This window comes from Bubalus bubalis, chromosome 23 (genome assembly GCF_019923935.1).
Source record: "Bubalus bubalis isolate 160015118507 breed Murrah chromosome 23, NDDB_SH_1, whole genome shotgun sequence".
In the NCBI taxonomy this organism is placed as follows: domain Eukaryota; kingdom Metazoa; phylum Chordata; class Mammalia; order Artiodactyla; family Bovidae; genus Bubalus; species Bubalus bubalis.
Genome location: NC_059179.1, coordinates 51,960,267 through 51,981,930, shown reverse-complemented (window position 1 = coordinate 51,981,930; position 21,664 = coordinate 51,960,267). Strand labels below are relative to the sequence as shown.

The window sequence follows — 21,664 nt, the reverse complement described above, 5'->3', positions numbered from 1 at the left end:
CTCTAGAGCACAGGCTCAATATTTGGGGCGCATGGGCTTAGTTGCTCCAAGGCATGTGAGATCTTCCCGGATCAGGCATCAGATCTGTGCCTCCCACATTGGCAGTCAGACTTCCCACCACTGAGCCCCAGGGAAGCCCACTCTTGTCCTTTTTTTTGACATTGTATTTGCATTTTCTCATCTTTGCTGAGTTATAATTGAGACATAAAAATTGTATCTCTTCAAGATGTATGAGTTGATTTTTTTCCAAGCAGTTTACATTTTTTGTGGTAAAACACGGTGACTAATGTTGACTACTTTCACCATTCACAGTGCACAATTCAGTGGCACTAAGCGCTTTCACAACGTTCTGCAGTCGTCACTATCTAGTTCCAGAGCTTTTCCAGCATCCCAGTGGAAACTCCGTAACTTTTAAGTAGGGACTGCATGTTCTGCTCCACAGCCCCCGTCAACCACCACTCTGTCTGCATCTACATATTCTGGACATTTCCTATCAGGGATCATGCATTTTCAGTCTGGCTTCTCTCACTGAGAGTAATGTTTCCAAGTTTCCCCCAAGTTGTAGCAACAAGCAGACATACGGTAAGTACTAACTGCAGGGCCACGGCCGACCTGTGGTGACCTGCACCATGGCTGACCTGCAACATGGGCGATCTGCACTGTGGGTGACCTGGCTGACCTTCACTGTGAGTAACTCACACTGTAGCTGACCTGCACTGAGTGACCTGCACTGTGGGTGACCTGCTCCATGGCTGACCTACACTTTTCTATACACCTGAAACTAACACAGCATTGTAAATTAACTATGCTTCAATTAAAAAAAAAAGTTTTTTTTAAAGTATGTAGATGGAGACATATACACCATGCTAACACTAATCAAGACAGGCAGGAGTAACCATATCAATTTCAGATAGTAGACCTCAGAGCAAGGAAAGATATCAGGTATAAAGGGTGTTCCATAATACAGTTGTGTTGTTTCTCCAAGAAGACACAACAATTCTTAACATGCACCTAACAAAAGAGGTTCAAGCCATGTTAGACAAAGTGACAGAACTTTAATAGTGATGCAGGGAGATCAAGATGACGGAATAGGAGGATAAGTTTTAAAAGACAGAAATTAGAGCAAACATCTTTTCTGACCACAGTGGCATGAAGCTAGAAATAAATTATATAAAGAAAAATGGTAACAACACAAAGGCATGGAAAGTAAACAACATGCTATTTAAAAAAAAATAACAGTGGAAGGGGCGGTCCAAAAATAACAGAGGAATAGGACAGAGAGACCACTTTCTCCCCCACAAATTCATCAAAAGATCAGTTGAATCTTGAACAACTTTCACAAAACAGCTTCTGGATGCTGGTGGAAGACACCAGGTACCCAGAAAGGTAGCCCAATCTCCTTGAAAGGAGAAGTCTTGAGGCAACTGTAAGAGAAGGACTGAAAGCCAGCGGCAGGAGGTTTAATTCCAGAACTTTAGAACATCAGAAAACTCCTGACTGCAGGAAACATTAATAGACAGGAGCTCACCAAAAGTCTCCACACCCACACTGCAACCAAGATCCACCCAACAGCCAACAAGCTCCAGTGCAAAACACATCACGCTAATTCTCCAGCAAAATGGGAACACAATCCCAAACATTAAGAGACAGGTTTCCCAAAGCCATACCAAACTCACAAACACCCCCAAACTCCCAACTGGACACTTCATTTCACCCCAGGGAGAAAAGATCCAGCACACCCACCGGAACACAGACGCAAGCTCCCCCAACCAGGAAACCTCGACAAGCCACTGGTCCAACCCCACCCACAGGGAGCAGACTCCACAGTTAAGAGGAACCATGACCTTCCAGCCTCAGAAAGGGCACCCAAAACACAGCAATCTAAACAAAATGAAAAGGCAGAGAAATATTCAGCAGGTGAAGGAACGTGACAAAAACCCACCAAACCAAACCAAAGAAGAGGAGATAAGGAGTCTACCGGAAAAAGAATTCAGAATAACAGTGGTAAAGATGATCCAAAATCTTGAAAACAAAATGGAGTTACAGATAAATAGACTAGAGACAAGGATTCAGAAGACACAAGAGATGTTTAACAAGGACCTAGAGGAAATAAAGAAGAGTCAATCAATAATGAACAATCCAATAACTGAAATTACAAGCACTCTGGAGGGAGCCAACAGTAGAATAACTGAGGCAGAAGAGAGGATAAGTGAGGTGGAATGTAGAAGGGTGGAAATAAATGAAGCAGAGAGGAAAAAAATAAAAATTAAAAGAAGTTAGGACAATTTCAGAGGCCTCTGGGACAATGTTAAATGCCCCAACATTAAAATCAGGGCTTCCCTGATAGCTCAGTTGGTAAAGAATCTGCCTGCAATGCAGGAGACCCTGGTTCAATTCCTGGGTTGGGAAGATCTGCTGGAGAATGGATAGTCTACCCACTCCAGTATTCTTGGACTTGCCTTGTGGTTCAGCTGTAAAGAATCCACCTGCAGTGTGGGAGACCTAGGTTCAAACCCTGGGTTGGGAAGATCCCCTGGAGAAGGGAAAGGCTACCTACTCCAGTATTCTGGCCTGGAGAATTCCATGGACTATATATAGTCCATGGGGTCATAAAGAGTCAGACACAACTGAGCGACTTTCACTTCACTTTGCTTCAAATCGTAAGTGTCCCAGAAGAAGAAAACAAAAAGAAAGGACATGAGAAAATACTTGAGGAGATAATGGTTGAAAACTTCCCTAAAATGGGGAAGGAAAGAGCCACCAGACTGTCCCAAACAGCATAAACCCAAGGCAAAACACCCCAAGACACATATTAATCAAGCTAACAAAGATCAAACACAAAGAGCAAATATTTAAAGCAACAAATAACCCACAAGGGGATCCCCATAAGGATAACAGCTGATTTTTCAATAGAAACTCTTCAGGCCAGAAGGGAATGGCAGGACATACTTAAAGTGATGAAAGAGAAAAACCTACAACCAAGATTATTCTACTGAGCAAGGATCTCATTCAGATATGAAGGAAAAATCAAAAGGTTTACAGACAAGCAAAAGCTGAGAGAATTCAGCACCATCAAACCAGCTCTTCAACAAATGCTAAAGGATCTTCTCTAGACAGGAAACACAGAAAAGGTTTATAAACTCCAACCCAAAACAACAAAGTAAACAGCAATGGATCATACTTATCAATAATCACCTTAAATGTAAACGGGTTAAATGCTCCAACCAAAAGACAAAGACTGGTCGAATGCATACAAAAACAAGACCCCTATATATGCTGTCTACAAGAGACCCACCTCAAACCTAGGGACACATACAGACTGAAAGTGAGGGGCTGGAAAAAGATATTTCATGCAAATGGTGACCAAAGGAAAGCAGAAGTAGCAATACTCACATCAGACAAAAATAGACTTTGAAATAAAGACCATAATAAGAAACAAAGAAGGACACAACATAATGATCAAAAGATCAGTCCAAGAAGAAGATATAACAATTATAAATATATATGCACCCAACATAGGAGCACTCCAGTACATAAGGCAAATGCTGACAAGTACGAAGGGGGAAATTAACAGTAACACAGTCCTAGTGCGGGACTTTAATATTCACTCACACCTATAGATAGATCAACCAAACAGGAAATTAGCAAGGAAATACAAGCTTTAAAGGATATAACAGACCAGTTAGACCTATTTGATATCTACAGGACATTTCACCCAAAAACAATGGATTTCACCTTTTTCTCAAGTACATACAGAACATTCTCCAGGATAGATCACATCCTGGGCCATAAATCTAGCCTTGGTAAATTTTTTTAAAATGAACTCATTCCAAGCATCTTTTCTGATCACAATGCAGTAAGACTAGATGTCAACTACAGGAAAAAAAATATTAAAAATACAAACATGTGGAGGCTAAGCAACATGCTTCTGAAAAACCAACAGATCACAGAAGAAATCAAAAAGGAAATCAAAATATGCATAGAAACAATTGAAAATGAAAACACAACAACCCAAACCTATGGGATTCTGCAAACGCAGTGCTAAGAGGGGGATTCATAGCAATACAAGCCTACTTCAAGAAACAAGAAAAACATCAAATAAACAACCTAACTTTACACCTAAAGCAACTAAAAAAGGACAGAAAAACTCCACAGTTAGTAGAAGGAAAGAAATCATAAAAATCAGAGCAGAAATAAATTAAAAAGAAATAAAGAGGACTATAGCAAAACGCAACAAAACTAGAAGGTGGTTCTTTGAGAAGATAAACAAAATAGACAAACCATTATCCAGACTCATCAAGCAAAAAAGAAAGAAGAATCAAATCAATAAAATTAGAAATGAAAATGGAGAAATCACAATAGACAACACACAAATACAAAAGATCATAAGAGACTACTATAAGCAAGTATATGCCAATAAATTGGAAAACTTGGAAGAAATGGACAAATTCTTAGAAAAGTATAACTTTCCAAAACTGAACCAGGAAGAAGTAGAAAGTCTTAACAGACCTATCACAAGCACGGAAATCGAAACTGTAATCAAAAATCTTCCAACAAACAAAAGCCCAGGACCAGATGGCTTCACAGCTGAATTCTACCAAAAATTTAGAGAACTAACACCTATCCTACTCAAATTCTTCCAGAAAATTGCAGAGAAAGGTAAATTCTCAAACTCATTCTATAAGGCCACCATCACCCTAATACCAAAAACCAGACAAAAATGCCACAGAAAAAGAAAACTACAGGCCAATATCACTGATGAATATAGATGCAAAAATCCTCAACAAAATTCTAGCAAACAGAATCCAACAACATATTAAAAGATTATACATCATGACCAAGTGGGCTTTATCTCAGGGATGCAAGGATTCTTTAATATTCAAAAATCAATCAATGTGATACCATATTAACAAACTGAAAGATAAAAACCACATGATAATATCAATAGATGCAGAGAAAGCCTTTGACAAAACTTCACACACATTTATGATAAAAATTCCCCAGAAAGCAAGCATGGAAGAAACATACCTTAACATAATAAAACAAACCCACAGCAAACATTTTCCTCAATGGTGAAAAATTGAAAGCATTTCCTCTAAAATCAGGAACAAGACAAGGATGCCCACTCTCACCACTACTATTCAACATAGTTTTGAAAGTCCTAGCCACAGCAATCAGAGAAGAAAAAGAAATAAAAGGAATCCATATTGGAAAAGAAGAAGTAAAATTCTTTTTGCAGATGGCATGATCCTCTACATAGAAAACCCTAAAGATACCACCAGAAAATTACTAGAGCTAATCAATCAATATATAAAGTTGTGGATATAAAGTTAATACACAGAAATCCTTTGCATTCCTGTACATTCAGTTCAGTTCAGTCACTCAGTCATGTTCGACTCTTTGTGACCCCATGGACTGCAGCATGCCAGGCCTCCCTGTCCATCACCAACTCCCAGAGTTTACCCAAACATGTCCATTGAGTTGGTGATGCCATCCAACCATCTCAATTCTGTTGTCCCCTTCTCCTCCTGCCTTCAATCTTTCCGAGCATCAAGGTCTTTTCAAATGAGTCAGCTCTTCGCATCAGGTGGCCAAAGTATTGGAGTTTCAGCTTCAACACCAGTCCTTCCAATGAATATTCAGAACTGATCTCCTAATTTAGGATGTACTGGTTGTATCTCCTTGCTGTCCAAAGGACTCACAAGAGTCTTCTCCAACACCACAGTTCAAAAGCATCATTTCTTCAGCACTCAGCTTTCTTTATGTTCTAACTCTCACATCCATACATGACAACTGGAAAAACCATAGCCTTGACTAGATGGACCTTCGTTGGCAAAGTAATGTCTCTGCTTTTGAATATGCTGTCTAGGTTGGTCATAACTTTCCTTCCAAGGAGTAAGCATCTTTTAATTTCATGGCTGCAATCACCATCTGCAGTGATTTTGGAGCCCAAAAAATAAAGTCAGCCACTGTTTCCACTGTTTCCCCATCTATTTGCCATGAAGTGATGGGACTAGATGCCATGATCTTGGTTTTCTGAATGTTGAGCTTTAAGCCAACTTTCTCACTCTCCTTTTCACTCTCATCAAGAGGCTCTTTAGTTCTTTTTCACTTTCTGCCATAAGGGTGGTATCATCTGCATATCTGAGGTTATTGATATTTCTCCCGGAAATCTTGATTCCAGCTTGTGCTTCTTTCAGCCCAGTGTTTCTCATAATGTACTCTGCATATAAGTTAAATAAGCAGGGTGACAATATATGGCCTTGACACACTCCTTTTCCTATTTGGAAACAGTCTGTTGTTATATGTCCAGTTCTAACTGTTGTTTTTTGGCCTGCATACATATTTCTCAAGAGGCCAGTCAGGTGGTCTGGTATTCACATCTCTTGAAGAATTTTCCACAGTTTTTGGCAGTCCACACAGTCAAAGGCTTTGGCATAGTCAATAAAGCAGAAATAGATGTTTTTCTGGAACTTTCTTGCTTTTTTGATGATCCAGCAGATGTTTGCAATTTGATCTCTGGTTCCTCTGCCTTTTCTAAAACCATCTTGAACATCTGGAAGTTCACGGTTCATGTATTGTTGAAGCCTAGCTTGGAGAATTTTGAGCATTACTTTGCTAGTGTGTGAGATGAGTGCAATTGTGCAATAATTTGAGAATTCTTTGGCATTGCCTTTCTTTGATTGGAATGAAAACGGACCTTTTCCAGTCCTGTGGCCACTGCTGAGTTTTCCAAATTTGCTGGCATATTGAATGCAGCACTTTCACAGCATCATCTTTTGGGATTTGAAATAGCTCAACTGGAATTCCATCACCTCCACTAGCTTTGTTCGTAGTGATGCTTTCTAAGGCCCACTTGACTTCACATCCCAGGGTGTCTGGCTCTAGGTGAGTGATCACACCATCGTGGTTATCTGGGTCATGAAGATCTGTTTTGTACAGTTTTCTGTGTATTCTTGCCACCTCTTCTTAATATTGTCTGCTTCTATTAGGTCCCTACCATTTCTGTCCTTTGTTGAGCCCATCTTTGCATGAAATGTTCCCTTGGTATCTCTAATTTTCTTGAAGAGATCTCTAGTCTTTCCCATTCTATTGTTTTCCTCTATTTCTTTGCACTGATCACTGAGGAAGGCTTTCTTATCTCTCCTTGCTATTCTTTGGAACTCTGCATTCAAATGGGTATATCTTTCCTTTTCTTCTTTGCTTTTCTCTTCTCTTCTTTTCACAGCTATTTGTAAGGCCTCCTCAGACAGCCATTTTGCTTTTTTGCATTTCTTTTTCTTGAGGATGGTCTTGCTCCCTGTCTCCTGTACAATGTCATGAACTGCTGTCCATAGTTCATCAGGCATTCTGTCTATCAGATCTAGTCCCTTAAATCTACTTCTCACCTTCACTGTATAATCATAAGGGATTTGATTTCAGTCATACCTGAATGGTCTAATGGTTTTCCCCACTTTCTTCAGTTTAAGTCTGAATTTGGCAATAAGGAATTCATGATCTGAGCCACTAACAATGAAAAAATGGAAAGAGAAATTAAGGAAACAATCCCATTCACCATTGAAACAAAAAGAATAAAATACTTAGGAATAAATTTACCTAAAGAAACAAAATACCCATATATAGAAAACTATAAAACACTGATGAAATAAATCAAAGATGACACAAATAGATGGAGAAATATACCATCTTGATGGATTGGAAGAATCAATATAGTGAAAATGAGTACACTACCCAAAGCAATCTTTAGATTCAATGCAATCCCTATCAAGCTACCAACAGTATTTTTCACAGAACTAGAGCAAATAATTTCACAGTTTGTATGGAAACACAAACAATGTTGAAAAGAATAATGGAACTGGAGGACTCAACCTTCCTGACTTCAGACTACAGTCCTCAAAACAGTATGGTACTGGCACAAGCCAGAAATATACATTAATGGAACAAAATAGAAAGCCTAGAGATAAATCCACACACCTATAGGCACCTTATCTTTGACAAAGCAAGCAAAAATATACAATGGAGAAAAGACAGTCTCTTTAACAAGTGGTGCTGGGAAAACTGGTCAACCACCTGTAAAAAAAAATGAAACTAGAATACTTCCTAACAACATACACAAAAATAAGCTCAAAATGGATTAAAGGTATAAATGTAAGACCAGAAACTATAAAACTCTTAGAGGAAAACATAGGCAGAACACACTCTGACATAAATCATGGCAAGATCCTCTATGACCCACCTCCCAGAGTAATGGAAATAAAAATAAACAAATGGGACCTAATTAAACTTAAAATCTTTTGCACAGTGAAGTAAACTATAAGCCAGGTAAAAAGCAGTCTTCAGAATGGGAGAAAATAATAGCAAATGAAATAACTGACAAAGAATTAATCTCCAAAATATACAAGCAGCTCTTCCAGCTCAGTACCAGAAAAATAAACAACCCAATCAAAAAGTGGGCCATAGAATTAAACAGACATTTCTCCAGAGAAGACATACAGATGGCTAACAAACACATGACAAGATGGTCAACATCACTCATTATCAGAGAAACGCAGATGAAGTACCATCTCTTGCCAGTCAGAACGGCTGTCATCAAAAAGTCTACAAACAATAAATGCTGGAGAAAATGTGGAGAAAAGGGACCCTCTTTCACTGTTGGTGGGAATGCAAACTAGTATAGCCATTATGGAGAACAGTGTGGCAATTCCTTAAAAAACTGGAAATAGAACTGCCGTATGACCCAGCAATCCCACTGCAGGGCATACACACTGAGGAAACAAGAATTGAAAGGGACACATGTACCCCAATGTTCATTGCAGCACCATTTACAATAGCTAGGACATGGAAGCAACCTAGATGTCCATTGGCAGATGAATGGATAAGGAAGTTGTGATACATATACACAATGGAATATTATTCAGCTATAAAAAAGAACACTTTTGAGTCAGTTCTAATGAGGTGGATGAAACTGGGCCTCTTATACAGAGTGAGGGAGAAGGCAATGGCACCCCACTCCAGTACTCTTGCCTGGAAAATCCCATGGACTGAGGAGCCTGGTAGGCTACAGTCCATGAGGTCTCAAAGAGTCAGACATGACTGAGCAACCTCACTTTCACTTTTCATTTTCATGCATTGGAGAAGGAAATGGCAACTCACTCCAGTGTTCTTGCCTGGAGAATCCCAGGGACAGAGGAGCCTGGTGGCCTGCCGTCTATGGGGTTGCACAGAGTTGGACGTGACTGAAGAGACTTAGCAGCAGCAGCATAGAGTGAAAAAAGTCAAAAAGAGAAACACCAATACAGTATATGAATGCACATAAATGGAATTTAGAAAGGTGGTAACGATGACCCCACATGAAAGACAGCAAAAGAGACACAGATGTAAAGAACAGACTTTCAGGCTATGTGGGAGAAGGTGAGGGTGGGATGATTTGAGAGAATAGCATTGAAATATATAAAATAGATGACCAGCTCAAGTTCGATGCAGGAAGCAGAGCACTCAAAGTCAGTGCTCTGGAACAACCCAGAGGGATGGCATGGGGAGAGAGGGGAGTTCAAGATGCGGGGACACATGTGCATCTGTGGCTGATCCATGTGGATGTATGGCAAAAACCACCACAATATTGTAATTAGCCTCCAATTAAAATAAATTAAATTAAATTTTAAAAATAACAGTGGGTCAATGAAGAAATCAAAAGGGTAATCAGAAAATACCTTCAGGCACATGAAAATCAAAATGCAACTTTCCCAAAGTAGCTCTAAGAGGGAGCTTTGTGGCAATACAGACCTACATCAAGTAACAGGAAAAAATAAATAAATAACAATCTTCTATCTAAAAGAATTAGAAAAAAATAACAAAGCCCAAAGTCAGCAGAAGAAAATAAATAATAAAGATCAGAAGAAATTAAGTAACATAGAGCCAAAAATATATGTATATATAGAAAATATCAATAAAACCAAGGGCTGGTTTTTGAAAAGATAAACAAAATTCATAAGCTTTGAATCGGGCTCATTAGGGGAAAAGACAAAGGGCCCAAATAAGCAAAATAAGCAATGAAACTACAACTTATGTCACAGAGATACAATAAAATCATAAGAGAATTCTATGTACAGTTATATACCAAAACATTAGACAACCTATAAGAAGTCTATATATCCCTAAAAACCATAATTTTCAAAAACTGAATCAGGAAGAAAAAGATAATGTGAACAGACCAATCCCAAGTAGTGAAATTGAATATGCAATCCCAAACTTCCAGCAAACCTTGTCGTTGGGTGGCTTGGCAGCCCAGTGTGGCCGTGGCTGCCGCTGCTGTGCAAAGAGAGACCTGTGCTGACACCTGAGGCACACCGACTGGCGTCAGTCTGCAGCTCTCCTTAGGTGCCAAAGAACAGGAGGAAAAGTGAGGTGTTTGACCCCTACACACACCTCTTACTGCATTTGTTGTGACCAGTAAATGAGTTCACAAGTCTAAAAACTGAATGTGTTGATGAATCTGTTAAAAGAGTAAATAAAAGAATACAGTCACCATGGGGCTTCCCTGGTGGCTCAGTTGGTAAAGAATCTGCCTGCAATGTGGGAGACCTGGGTTCAATCCCTGGATTGGGAAGGTCCCCTGGAGGAGGGCGTGGCAACCTACTCAGTATCCTTGCCTGGAGAATCTCCACGGACAGACGAGCCTGAGGCTACAGTCCATGGGGTCACAGAGTCGGACACAACCGAGCAACTCAGCACAGCACAGCAACCATCTGCAGTGGCTTCCACTGTTTCCTCATCTATTTGCCATGAAGTGATGGGGTTGGATGCTATGACCTTAGTTTTTTTTAATGTTGAGTTTTAAGCCAGCTTTTTCACTCTCCTCCTTCACTTTTCATCAAGAGGTTCTTTAGTTCTGCTTCACTTTCTGCCATAAGGGTGGTGTCATCTGCATATCTGAGGTGATTGATATTTTTCCTGTCTATCCTGATTCGAGCTTGTGCTTCATCCAACCCAGCATTTCACATGATGTATTCTGCATATAGGTTAAATAATCAGCATGATAATATACAGTCTTGTCATTCTCCTTTTCCAAAGGAAACAGTTCAGTTCAGTTCAGTTACTCAGTCATGTCCAACTCTTTGCAACCCCATGGACTGCAACAGGCCAGGCTTCCCTGAAAATCACCAACTCCAAGAGCTTGCTCAAACTCATGTCCATTGAGTCAGTGATGCCATCCAACCATCTCATCCTCTGTCATTCCCTTCTCCTCCTGCCTTCAATCTTTCCCAGCATCAGAGTCTTTTCCAATGAGTCAGTTCTTTGCATCAGATAATCAAAGTATTGGAGTTTCAGCTTCAGCAACAGTCCTTCCAATGAATATTCAGGACTAATTTCCTTTAGGATTGACTGGTTTGATTTCCTTGCAGTCCAAGGGACTCTCAAGAGTCTTCTCTAACACCACATTTCAAAAGCATCAATTCTTTGGTGCTCAGCTTCGGCATCAATGAAAACAGTGACAGACTTTATCTTCTTGGGATCCAAAATCACTGCAGATGGTGATGGCAGCCATGAATTAAAAGATGCTTGCTTCTTGGAAGAAAAGCTATGACAAATCTAGACAGCATATTAAAAAAACAGAGACATTACTTTGCCAGCAAATATCCATATAGTCAAAACTATGGTTTTTCCAGTAATCATGTATGGATGTGAGAGTTGGATCATAAAGAAAACTGAGCACTGAAGAGTTGATGATTTTGAACTGTGGTGTTGGAGAAGACTCTTGAGAGTCCCTTGGACAGCAAAGAGATCCAACCAGTCCATCCTAAAGGAAATCATTCCTGAATATTCATTGAAAGAACTGATGCTGAAGATGAAAACTTCAACACTGGCCACCTGATGCAAAGAACTGACTCACTGGAAAAGACCCTGAAGCTGGATAAGATTGAAGGCAGGAGAAGGGGGTGACAGAAGATAAGATGGTTGGATGGCATCACCAACTCAATGGATATGAGTTTGAGCAAGCTCTGGGAGTTGGTGATGGACAGGGGAGCCTGGCGTGCTGCAGTCCATGGGGTCAGAAAGAGTTGGACACAACTGAGTGACTGAACTGAACTGAACCTTTTCCATTGTTTCCCCATCTATTTGTCATGAAGTGATTGGACCGATGCCATGATCTTCATTTTTTGAATATTGAGTTTTAAGCCAGCTTTTTCACTTTCCTCTTTCACCTTCATCTAGAGGTTTTTTAGTTCTTCTTCACTTTCTGTAATAAGGGTGGTGTCATCTGCATATCTGAGGTTTGTGTTTCATTTCAGCTTGTGTTTCATCCAGTCTGGCATTTTGCATGATATACTCTGCATATAAGTTTAATAAGCAGGGTGACAATATGCAGCCTTATTGTACTCCCTTCCCAATTTTGAGCCAGTCCATTATTCCATGTTTGGTTCTAACTGTTGCTTCTTGACCAGCATACGGGTTTCTCAGGAGGCAGGTAAGGTGGTCTGGTATTGCCATCTCTCTAAGAATTTTCCACAGTTTGGAGGATGGTTATTTTGAGGTTCTAGCCTGCCATTTTCTAGGTCTCTTCCTTGCCTCAATACCTCCTCTCTCGGATTCATTGGCCTATCGAGTGGCGACAAGAGCAAGCTTGAACTAGGTAACAATTCGGCTTAGCCAGCCAGGAGCCTTGCTGCTTGTGGCTAGCCAGCCCCAATCAGGGAATATTGGGGCAGGACCCTAGCAGCTCCCAGGACCATTTGTTGTCCTGAGAATCTTTCCTTCAAGATTCCCTGAAGTGGCACTGACTTCCCCCAGAGCTTGGCAGTTGAGACAAGGAACCAACAAACTTCTAGAGCTGACGGACTCAATTATGTTTGGAGGGTAAGGCTACCCAATTTGATAGCTGGTTCAGCCAGTTTGCTTGTTTTATGTGTCCTTTTGTGTTGACAGCCAACAGGTTCGATTTTGGAGGGTAAGTTGCTCTGGTGTGCACACCAGGAACATTTCTCCCCTTCAATCTGGTCATTTCCTTTATGGGATAAGCCAATTTGGTTGGGTACCCATTTACAGAGAGGAGGTGCTGTTGGACTCTACCCTGAACCAGTTCATTGGGAACTAGTCCTCATGGAGCAAGTTCACCCCAGTTGAAATTAGCTCATTTGAAGGGTAATTTTATTTACCTGATTTGGGAACTGGTCCAGTTGGGGCTTCCCTTGTAGCTCAGTCAGTTAAGAATCTGCCTGCAATGCAGGAGACCTGGGTTCAATTCCTGGGTCGGGAAGATCCCCTGGAGAAGGAAATGGCAACCCACTCCAGTATTCTTGCCTGGAGAATCCCCATGGACAGAGGAGCCTGGCAGGCTACAGATGAAGGGGTTGCAAGAGTCAGACATGACTTAGTGACTAAACCACCACCACCAGTTGGAACCAGTTCTTTTGGAAGCTAGTTCTTGTGGGAGTGGGTAGCCTAGTTGGAGTTAGTTAATTTGTTTTACAGGGTAAATGTACCCTGTCTGGGAATCGATTTGTCTGTATGCATCAATACTGGAATCTGTGCCATTTTTGTTGGAAGAATTTTGCACAGTTTGTTGTGACCCACACAGTCAAAGGCTTTAGTGTAGTCAATGAAGCAGAAGTAGATGTTTTTCTGGAATTCTATTATTTTTTCTATGATCCAACAGCTGTTGGCAAGTTGATCTCTGGTAATGTAATGGAGTACTATTAGCTATAATAACCCTGATTTAAAAAATAATTCTGAAGTGCATTAGATATGCAAAACTTGTTCATTTTATAACTGGAACTTAGTACCTTTTGACAATAACTCCTTAACCTTACCCCCACCCCCAGCCCCTGTTAACTGCCACACTACTGTCTATTTCTGAGTTTGATTTTTTAGATTCCACATATAAGAGAGATCTTACAGTATTTACCTCTGTCCAAATAACTCAGCCAAATGTCACAAATAGCAGGTGTCAGCTTTTCATAGGGCTGAATAGTATTCTCATGTAGATGTGCGTGTACATGTGTAGATATATACATATATCTCTACAGTACACACACACGTTATATATGTGTACATACAAATACATACATATATATATGTAACTGCAGTGTGCACAGGGATGTGGGTCTCTCAAGATCCTGACTCGGTCCCTTTGGATATGTAGGCGCAGGAGGAAGCCTGTGGGATCATGTGTGCTCACGCTCAGTCGTGTCCCACTCTTTGTGATCGCATGGACTGTGGCCCGCCAGGCTCCTGTGTCCGTGGGATCTCCAGGCAAGAACACTGGAGTGGGCTGCCGTTCCCTGCTGCATGCTGGATCACAAGGTAGCTCTACTTTTAATTTTGTGAGGAATTCCATGCTATTCTCCACAGTAGCTGCACTAGTCACGCTCCCACCAACAGCGCACGAGGGCCCTTTCCCCACACCTGCACTGTGACTTATGAAGAGCTGCAGGCGCCCTGCACTTAGCTGAAAACTGAGTTTAAACAGGAAAATCTTTATAATGACTCCATTCTTACACAGTTTATTTCTATCCAGTTTTGCCTATTTTAGGTCACTTTCAGGTACTAAAAACCGTTATGGCATTTAAAAATATTTATTCTGGAGATTATAATTGTTATCTGCATGAAGGCTAGTCTGATACAATCTAATTAAAGATTATCAAACTGAAAAAAATTGTCTCTTTTTTAATTTCAGTATTTAAAAACATTATTTATTACGCATACATTTTATTTTGGAGTAAAGAAAGAACAAGGGAACTTTCTGAGAATGTGAATGTCAGGCTTGAGGAAAGGGAGAAGGCCCGCACTCGCAGGATGATGCCCGAGGTGCTAGCGGGCACACTGCCTTCATGCACACGCCAATCATGAGCACAGTCCCTCCCAAACGAAGTGACCTGGAGAAACCTGGGATGACATGTGAAGAATTCTAAACTCTGAGAAACAGTTTTCATAAAATAATAAATACAAAGTGATCCTCCATTTTTTATTGAAATACAGTTGTGTTACTTTGGGGTATATAACAAAGTAATTCTTATATATGTATATATATATTCTTTTTCAGATTCTTTTTCCTTATAGGCTATTCCAAAATATTGAGTAGAGTTCCCTGTGCTATAATACAGTAGGTCCTTGTTGGTTATCTATTTTCTATATAGTAGAGCATATCTGTTAATCCCAAACTCCTAATTTATCTCGCCCCTTCCCCTTTGATAACCTGTATATGTGTAGAAGTACAAACAGAAAACTGTTTATACCAGAATGTTACAGGTAGCTGCCTCTCAATGGGATAACAAGGGTTTTACTTTCGTATATTTTCTTTTCAAATATCTTATTTTCTAGCTTATTAGCATAGAATCCATTTGTAGTTAAAAGAAACCTCATCACCCTCTTCAGGGAATTCCTACAGCACAGAGAGCAGCAGAGACCAGGAGTCCACAGGAGCCAGGAGTCTGCGCCTCAAGGGGCTACCTTGGCCGGGCTCCTCCCTGGGGGATCCGGACACGTATTTCAGTGCAGTGCCTCCCCCAACATGGAGGTGGGGACAGGCACCTCTCACGCAGATTCTGGCTTCAGGGTTCATGTCTGGAAGCACTTCCTGCAGCCATGCTTACCCTGAGGTCAGAGCAGCACAGATCAAAGCCTACGCATCTAGAGGTCAAACCACAGGGCGTGGTGCCAACAACTCTCCACACGCTGCAGACCAACACCTCCCACCCCCACCCCCCCACACACACACGGTGTCCTGTGTAAGCTCGCACGCTCCAGGATGGTACTGAGAGTTCTGCCACTGGCCACCATTTCAGTGACACTTTCCAGTTTCCACAGGTTTCATAAATCTCACAACCATGAAGCTTATTTCTGATTCAGTTCAGTTCAGTTCAGTCACTCAGTCGTGTCCGACTCTTTGCGACACCATGAATTGCAGCACGCCAGGCCTCCCTGTCCATCACCAACTCCCGGAGTTCACTCAAACTCATGTCCATCGAGTCGGTGATGCCATCCAGCCATCTCATCCTCTGTCGTCCCCTTCTCCTCCTGCCCCCAGTCCCTCCCAGCATCAGAGTCTTGTTCAATGAGTCAACTCTTCGCATGAGGTCATCATTCACTGACTAACCATGTCACAAAAATGCCTCTACCAAGTCTTTCCAAAACTAAGTCTGATGGTCTCATTGGTAGAAATCACCCCTGTATCATTCATTCTCTCTGCAGCCAGTGGTATTTACAGGGTGCCTGCCTCGTACATGGTGCACATTGCTTCCAGAATGAGCCAGTTTAGAGGAACAAACCCTGGTTCAAGTGTAAGAAGGTGGACCTCGTCGTTGTCCTCAAAGTGTTTACAGTCTTCAGGAGACAGACAAGCACTATAGCAGGGGAAGATTTGCTCAAAGGAGACAGCCCCAGGGAACCAAGAACACCCTTCCCTCAAAGAGGCCCTTCTGTCCCCATCCCTTCAAGCCGCACAGGTTCCCTACGCCCCTCCCCCCAGCGCTGTGAAGCTAAATCACAAAGGAACAGAAAGGGCTCGCCCATGAAAAGCCCCTCTTCCCCAGCATCTCTCCTGAGCCCAATCTTCCTGCAGTCCAGTTCTGAAGGGGAGGACAGCTGAGTTTGTGGTGGAGGGGGAAGAAAAGGAAACAGCCTGGCCACTTTCCACACTGATGCCAGTAACATCTTTACATCATAGACTTGAAAAAGCCTTGCCAAAATGTTCTCCTAAAAAGCACTCACATTTAAAAAGACCACTCCTGGAAGACCACTTTGCTACCAGGGGGAACCTATCTTCCTGAAATCCGCCCCACCCCACCCCCACCCCGCCTCCCACCCCCGCACTGGAAATCCTATCCTAAAGTAGAATAGATTAACATATCCTACCTTAATCCCTCTCATCCCTGCTCAAATCCTCCTGTGACTAAGGCAAAGGCCACCCATTGTGAATGCAGAAGCCCAAAAAAGGAGGGCTGCAGCAAAGTCCAGGCTTGTTGGAAAACAAAGATGTGGGCATCTTGGGAAGAAGCTGCTAGAAGGGCTGAAGAAAGGGCCTGGTGCAGCTGGTGATCTACTACGTGCTTATTGGGTCATAAAGCTGTCATTGGTCATCCCAGGATCCACCAGGGAAGGACAGGGTGAGTCTGGGGGGATAAGGGGCTTCCTGAAAGCGGAGGAGAGATGCCTAGAGATGGTCCCATGGTCTCACTATACAGTACAGTAGGGTGAGACCTTAGGAGGCATGATGGGGCTTCCAGACAAAAATCATGCCCCAGTTTAGGGAAAGCCACACTGGGCCCCACCCTCCAGGCAAGAGGACCTTGCTGGGCGTGACCTCAGCAGCAGGACAGAAGCCTCCTGAGCGCCGCCTTGACCTCCATGTTTCTCAGTGAGTAGATGAGGGGGTTCAGAGAGGGGGCCACGGAAGTGTAGATCACTGACACCAGCTTGTCCTTGTCCAGCGAGTAGCTGGACGCGGGGCAGATGTAAGTGTAGATGACGGTGGAGTAGTACAAGGTGACCACCAGGAGGTGGGAGGAGCAGGTGGAGAAGGCGCGCCGCTTGCCCACCGCCGAGCGCATGCGCAGGATGCTGCCGATGATGCAGCCATAGGACAGCGTGATCACCGAGAAGTTCCCCACGGCCAGGAAGATGTCTGCCGTGAAGGCCATGGTTTCATTCAGCTGGGTCGGGGCACAGGAGAGCTTCAGCAGAGGGGGGATCTCACAGAAGAAGTGCTCCACCACGTTGGAGCGGCAGAAGGGCAGGCGAAGCAAGAGACTCGTGTTCACGCTGGTGTTGATCAGGCTGACTGTCCACACCACCCCCGCCAAGAGCGCGCACACCCGGGGGCCCATGAGGGCGCCGTAGTGCAGGGGCCGGCAGATGGCCACGTAGCGGTCATAGGCCATGGCCGAGAAGAGCAGCAGCTCGGCCCCCATGGACCACGTGAAGAAGAAGAGCTGGGCCATGCAGCCCCCATAGGAGATGGTCTTGCTGGCCACCATGCCCACCAGAAGCTCAGGTAGGATCGTGGACGTGCAGAGAATGTCCACCACGGCCAGGTTGACCAGGAAGAAGTACATGGGGGTGTGCAGGGCTGAACTGGAGCTGATGACCACCACAATGAGCAGGTTTCCAGAGAGGGCCACTGTGTACAGAAGCAGGAAGGCGAAAAAGAGCAGCGTTCGCAGCCCAGGTGTTTCTGAGAACCCCAGAATGAAGAACTCGGTGACTAGCGTCTGGTTCATCACAGCCCTGGAGGGTGCCAGCATGGTCCCTCTGAGACCGTGGGCGCTGCTCTGACTCAGGCTGTAGAGAAAGTGTTTGAACTTGTTCTGAGTGTTCCCTCTTACAATCCTGTGCACGACCCACTTAGAAAGAGGATTTTATAACTTATTTTGGTAATAAAAATGGAGCTTTGTGCTTCTGATAATTGTGGACCCCTGGGAACTTTCAGTGAGAGTGACTGCCCCTGAGGTGTGGAGAAGCTCAAATCCCCACCCCTCTCTGCCAGCGCAGGACTGAGATGGCCACTCACAGAAATCCCCAGACTCTGACTCCTGGTAGTGTGCCAGGATTGTGCTTCCCTGAAATGCAACCCACTCCAGTGTTCTTGCCTAGAGAATCCCAGGGACGGCAGGGCCTGGTAGGCTGCCGTCTATGGGGTTGCACAGAGTCGGACACGACTGAAGCGACTTAGCAGTAGCAGCAGCAGCAGCCCTCATGGAGCACATGTGGGGTGGGGTTGGGGTGGGCTTCCAGGGGAACCCTGGGGAGGGGCGTTCTGACCTCTGTCTCCTATTTGAAAATCTGTATTTACAGCCACTCATACGCTCAGACCGTGTCTGGGAACAGAGGAGGAACAGCGAGAAAAATAACCTGCTATTGGAAAGAACCTCTTTCCCAAATCCCTGTTCTCCTCCTGGACTCGCTACGTCCAGTCAGTACTGATGGAGGTCAAGCAGGGGTCCTCACACCACTGTCCAGTGACTTGCGAGTGGTCACTGGAAAGCCAGGGGTCCGGATGGGCCTGGACCCTGATTCAACTCCAGATTCTCTGCTGCCAGCCCCTGCACAGCCCACAACAGGGAGCCCCGCCCCCCTACCAAATCAGAGACAAATCACCACCAAAATGCTTCACCTGCATCAAAAAGTCTCCCCAGATAATCCTGAAATAGTGGGCACTCAGGCCCATGCATGCCAGCTTCCAAATGGAGATGCAAGTGCAGATGTCCTGGCTCTCTGAAAACCAAGATTGCATGTGGGCTGTGCTGATTTCAAACTAGTGCTCCTTGAAAGTATTTCACCACTTAGATCATAGCACTTTAATTAAGAAGGAAGATTGTCTGCATGAAGCTGGTGACCAACAAACTACTTTACGGTGTTGGCTTGGACCTGGGCTCCCTGTGCCCAGCTGCTTTAGAGTCAATGTCTGGGAGCTTAGGGCTTGCACTAAATTCTACAGAGACAGATCCCTGTGAGGAGCGGCCCGAGAATGACACCCAGACCACCAACTGGAGTGTGTTTACTGGTGTGGAAAATGGTGACAGTTTTCAACCAACAGTCTCTTATATGAAAGGAAAGAAAAAAAGACAAAGACAGGAAGAGAGAGAGAGATTTTAGACCATATTTTTTACACATTATTAATTCTCCTTTTTACTGAACTTTCTCAAATATGATAGCCAAAGTGGTCTGACGACTCTTAGTCACAGGAAAATATAATCATCCACCCAAATCAGAACATCGCTTTTCACCTATATGACATATGATGCGTACAGTACACATTCAATTATAGTGCGTGCTTACGAAAGATGGAAAATGTCTTTCTGGTATTCTTGGTATTCTCTCAAGAAACTTCCTTCTCCATCCTAAGAAAAAAACTGAAAATTTCTCAGGAATCATTAGGAGATAGAAATGATTAAAAGGAAAAAAACAAAGTGGATCCACCTGGTATAAAGAGTAGAGTCCATCAGAAACTTGTGACCAGGGCTAGAGAAGCCCTATATTGTCTAAGGTTGGCAGAAACAGGACTCACAGTTCATGCTCAAGGGCCCTGAGGGGCCAATTAGCACAGAACCTGCTCTCCTTCACTAGGCGAAACCTACCATGGATTCAGGACTCTCTGGAGAAGCTGACCAGCACCTTGGGGACAGATCTAATCACCACCAAGTAAGAACTGAGGTCATCCTTGGAAGCTACTGGAACATGGACTGGCACTCAGAAGTGTCCATGCAGGGACGGTTGACTAGCAGCAGCAGCATGAACAGCTGCAGGAGGTACAGAGCTGACACAGCAGACAATGAGGCTGTGGTGGCACCCAGTCAGTCAACAGTCTGGCCCATCGTTTCTGCTGACACTGACCTCCCATCCCAAGAAAGAAGCACAAAGGAGTCACGGCTAACCCCTATCAGTTGGTCACTGGCCCGGGGCTCTTACTGGTCGTCTCCGGATTTCAGCGTCTTCGAGTGCCAGTGGCCATGTGCCACTGGCGACCTTGCCCTCAGTGTCTGCTCTTTCGCTGCTGCCTTCCTCACACCACCAGCAAGTGCAGATTCCCCCCAGTCATGGCTACAACTCCTCTTAACAATTACTTGACATGAGGGGGAAATGGAAGATGCCCTGCCCTGGGCAAACTACACACCTTGGCTAGAGTAACCCATGGCTGCAGGCTTCCCTGCTCATGCATTATATTAATTTTACAGCTGGGGACATCAGTCCCCGAGGACATTAAATATGGAATCACTGGTGACTGCTCAGCAGGTCTTCTGAGACCCATCCTGCTGATCTTGCCTGGATAGCTTCAATTTCTAGTTTTGATCTAATCAAGGATACACTCACTCACCCTGACTCAGCACAGGGGTTTTATGTCTTCATTCTCCATCCTGTGTTTTCAGAAAAGGGGTCAGCTTCTAACGTAGGGTGGTTGTAGAGAGTCAGTATGCTACCATTGTTGTTCAGTCACTCAGCCGTGTCTGCCTCTTTGTGACCCCATTGACTGCACCACGCCAGGCTTCCCTGTCTATCACCATCTCCCGGAGCTTGCTCAAACTCCATTGAGTCAGTGATGCCATCCAACCATCTCATCCTCTGTTGGCCCCTTCTCCTCCCGCCTTCAATCTTTCCCAGCACCAGGGTCTTTTCAAATGAGTCAGTTCTTCACATCAGGTGGCCAAAGTACTTGAGCTTCAGCTTCAGCATCAGTCCTTCCGATGATATTTGGAGTTGATTTCCTTTAGGATGGACTGTTTGGGTCCTTCTGCAGTCCGAGAGACTCTCAAAAGTCTTCTCCAGTACCACAGTTCAAAAGCATCAATTCTTCAGTGCTCAGCTTTCTTTATGGTCCAACTCTTACATCTGTACATGACTACTGGAAAAACCATAGCTTGACTAGACAGACCTTTGTTGGCAAAGTGATGTCTCTGGCCTTAATTTGCTGTCTAGGTTTGTCATAGCTTTTCTTCCAAGGAGCAAGCATCTTTTAATTTCATGGCTGTAGTCATCATCTGCAGTGATTTTGGAGTCCAAGAAAATAAAGTCCTTCAGTTTCCATTATTTCCCCCATCTACTTTCCATGAAGGGATGGGACCAGGTGCCATGATTTTTGTTTTTTGAATGCTGCGCTTTAAGCCAACTTTTTCACTCTCCTCTTTCACCTTCTTCAAGAGGCTCTTTAGTTCCTCTTTGCTTTCTACCATAA

General features: G+C 43.5%; 1 protein-coding gene across 1 annotated transcript; it reads right to left on the bottom strand.

Moving 5' to 3' along the window:
- Positions 1–17,196: 17,196 nt before the first annotated feature.
- On the bottom strand, positions 17,197–18,344 carry LOC102399078 (olfactory receptor 13G1-like). Its single transcript, XM_006071001.3, has one exon. It carries the CDS (start codon positions 18,237–18,239, stop codon positions 17,301–17,303), a length of 939 nt encoding a protein of 312 aa, XP_006071063.1. The 5' UTR covers positions 18,240–18,344; the 3' UTR covers positions 17,197–17,300.
- Between the last annotated feature and the right edge of the window lie 3,320 nt (positions 18,345–21,664).

Bases quoted from the DNA above. Each gene is read 5' to 3' on its own strand.
- LOC102399078 (XM_006071001.3), bottom strand. From the start codon at position 18,239: ATGCTGGCACCCTCCAGGGCTGTGATGAACCAGACGCTAGTCACCGAG.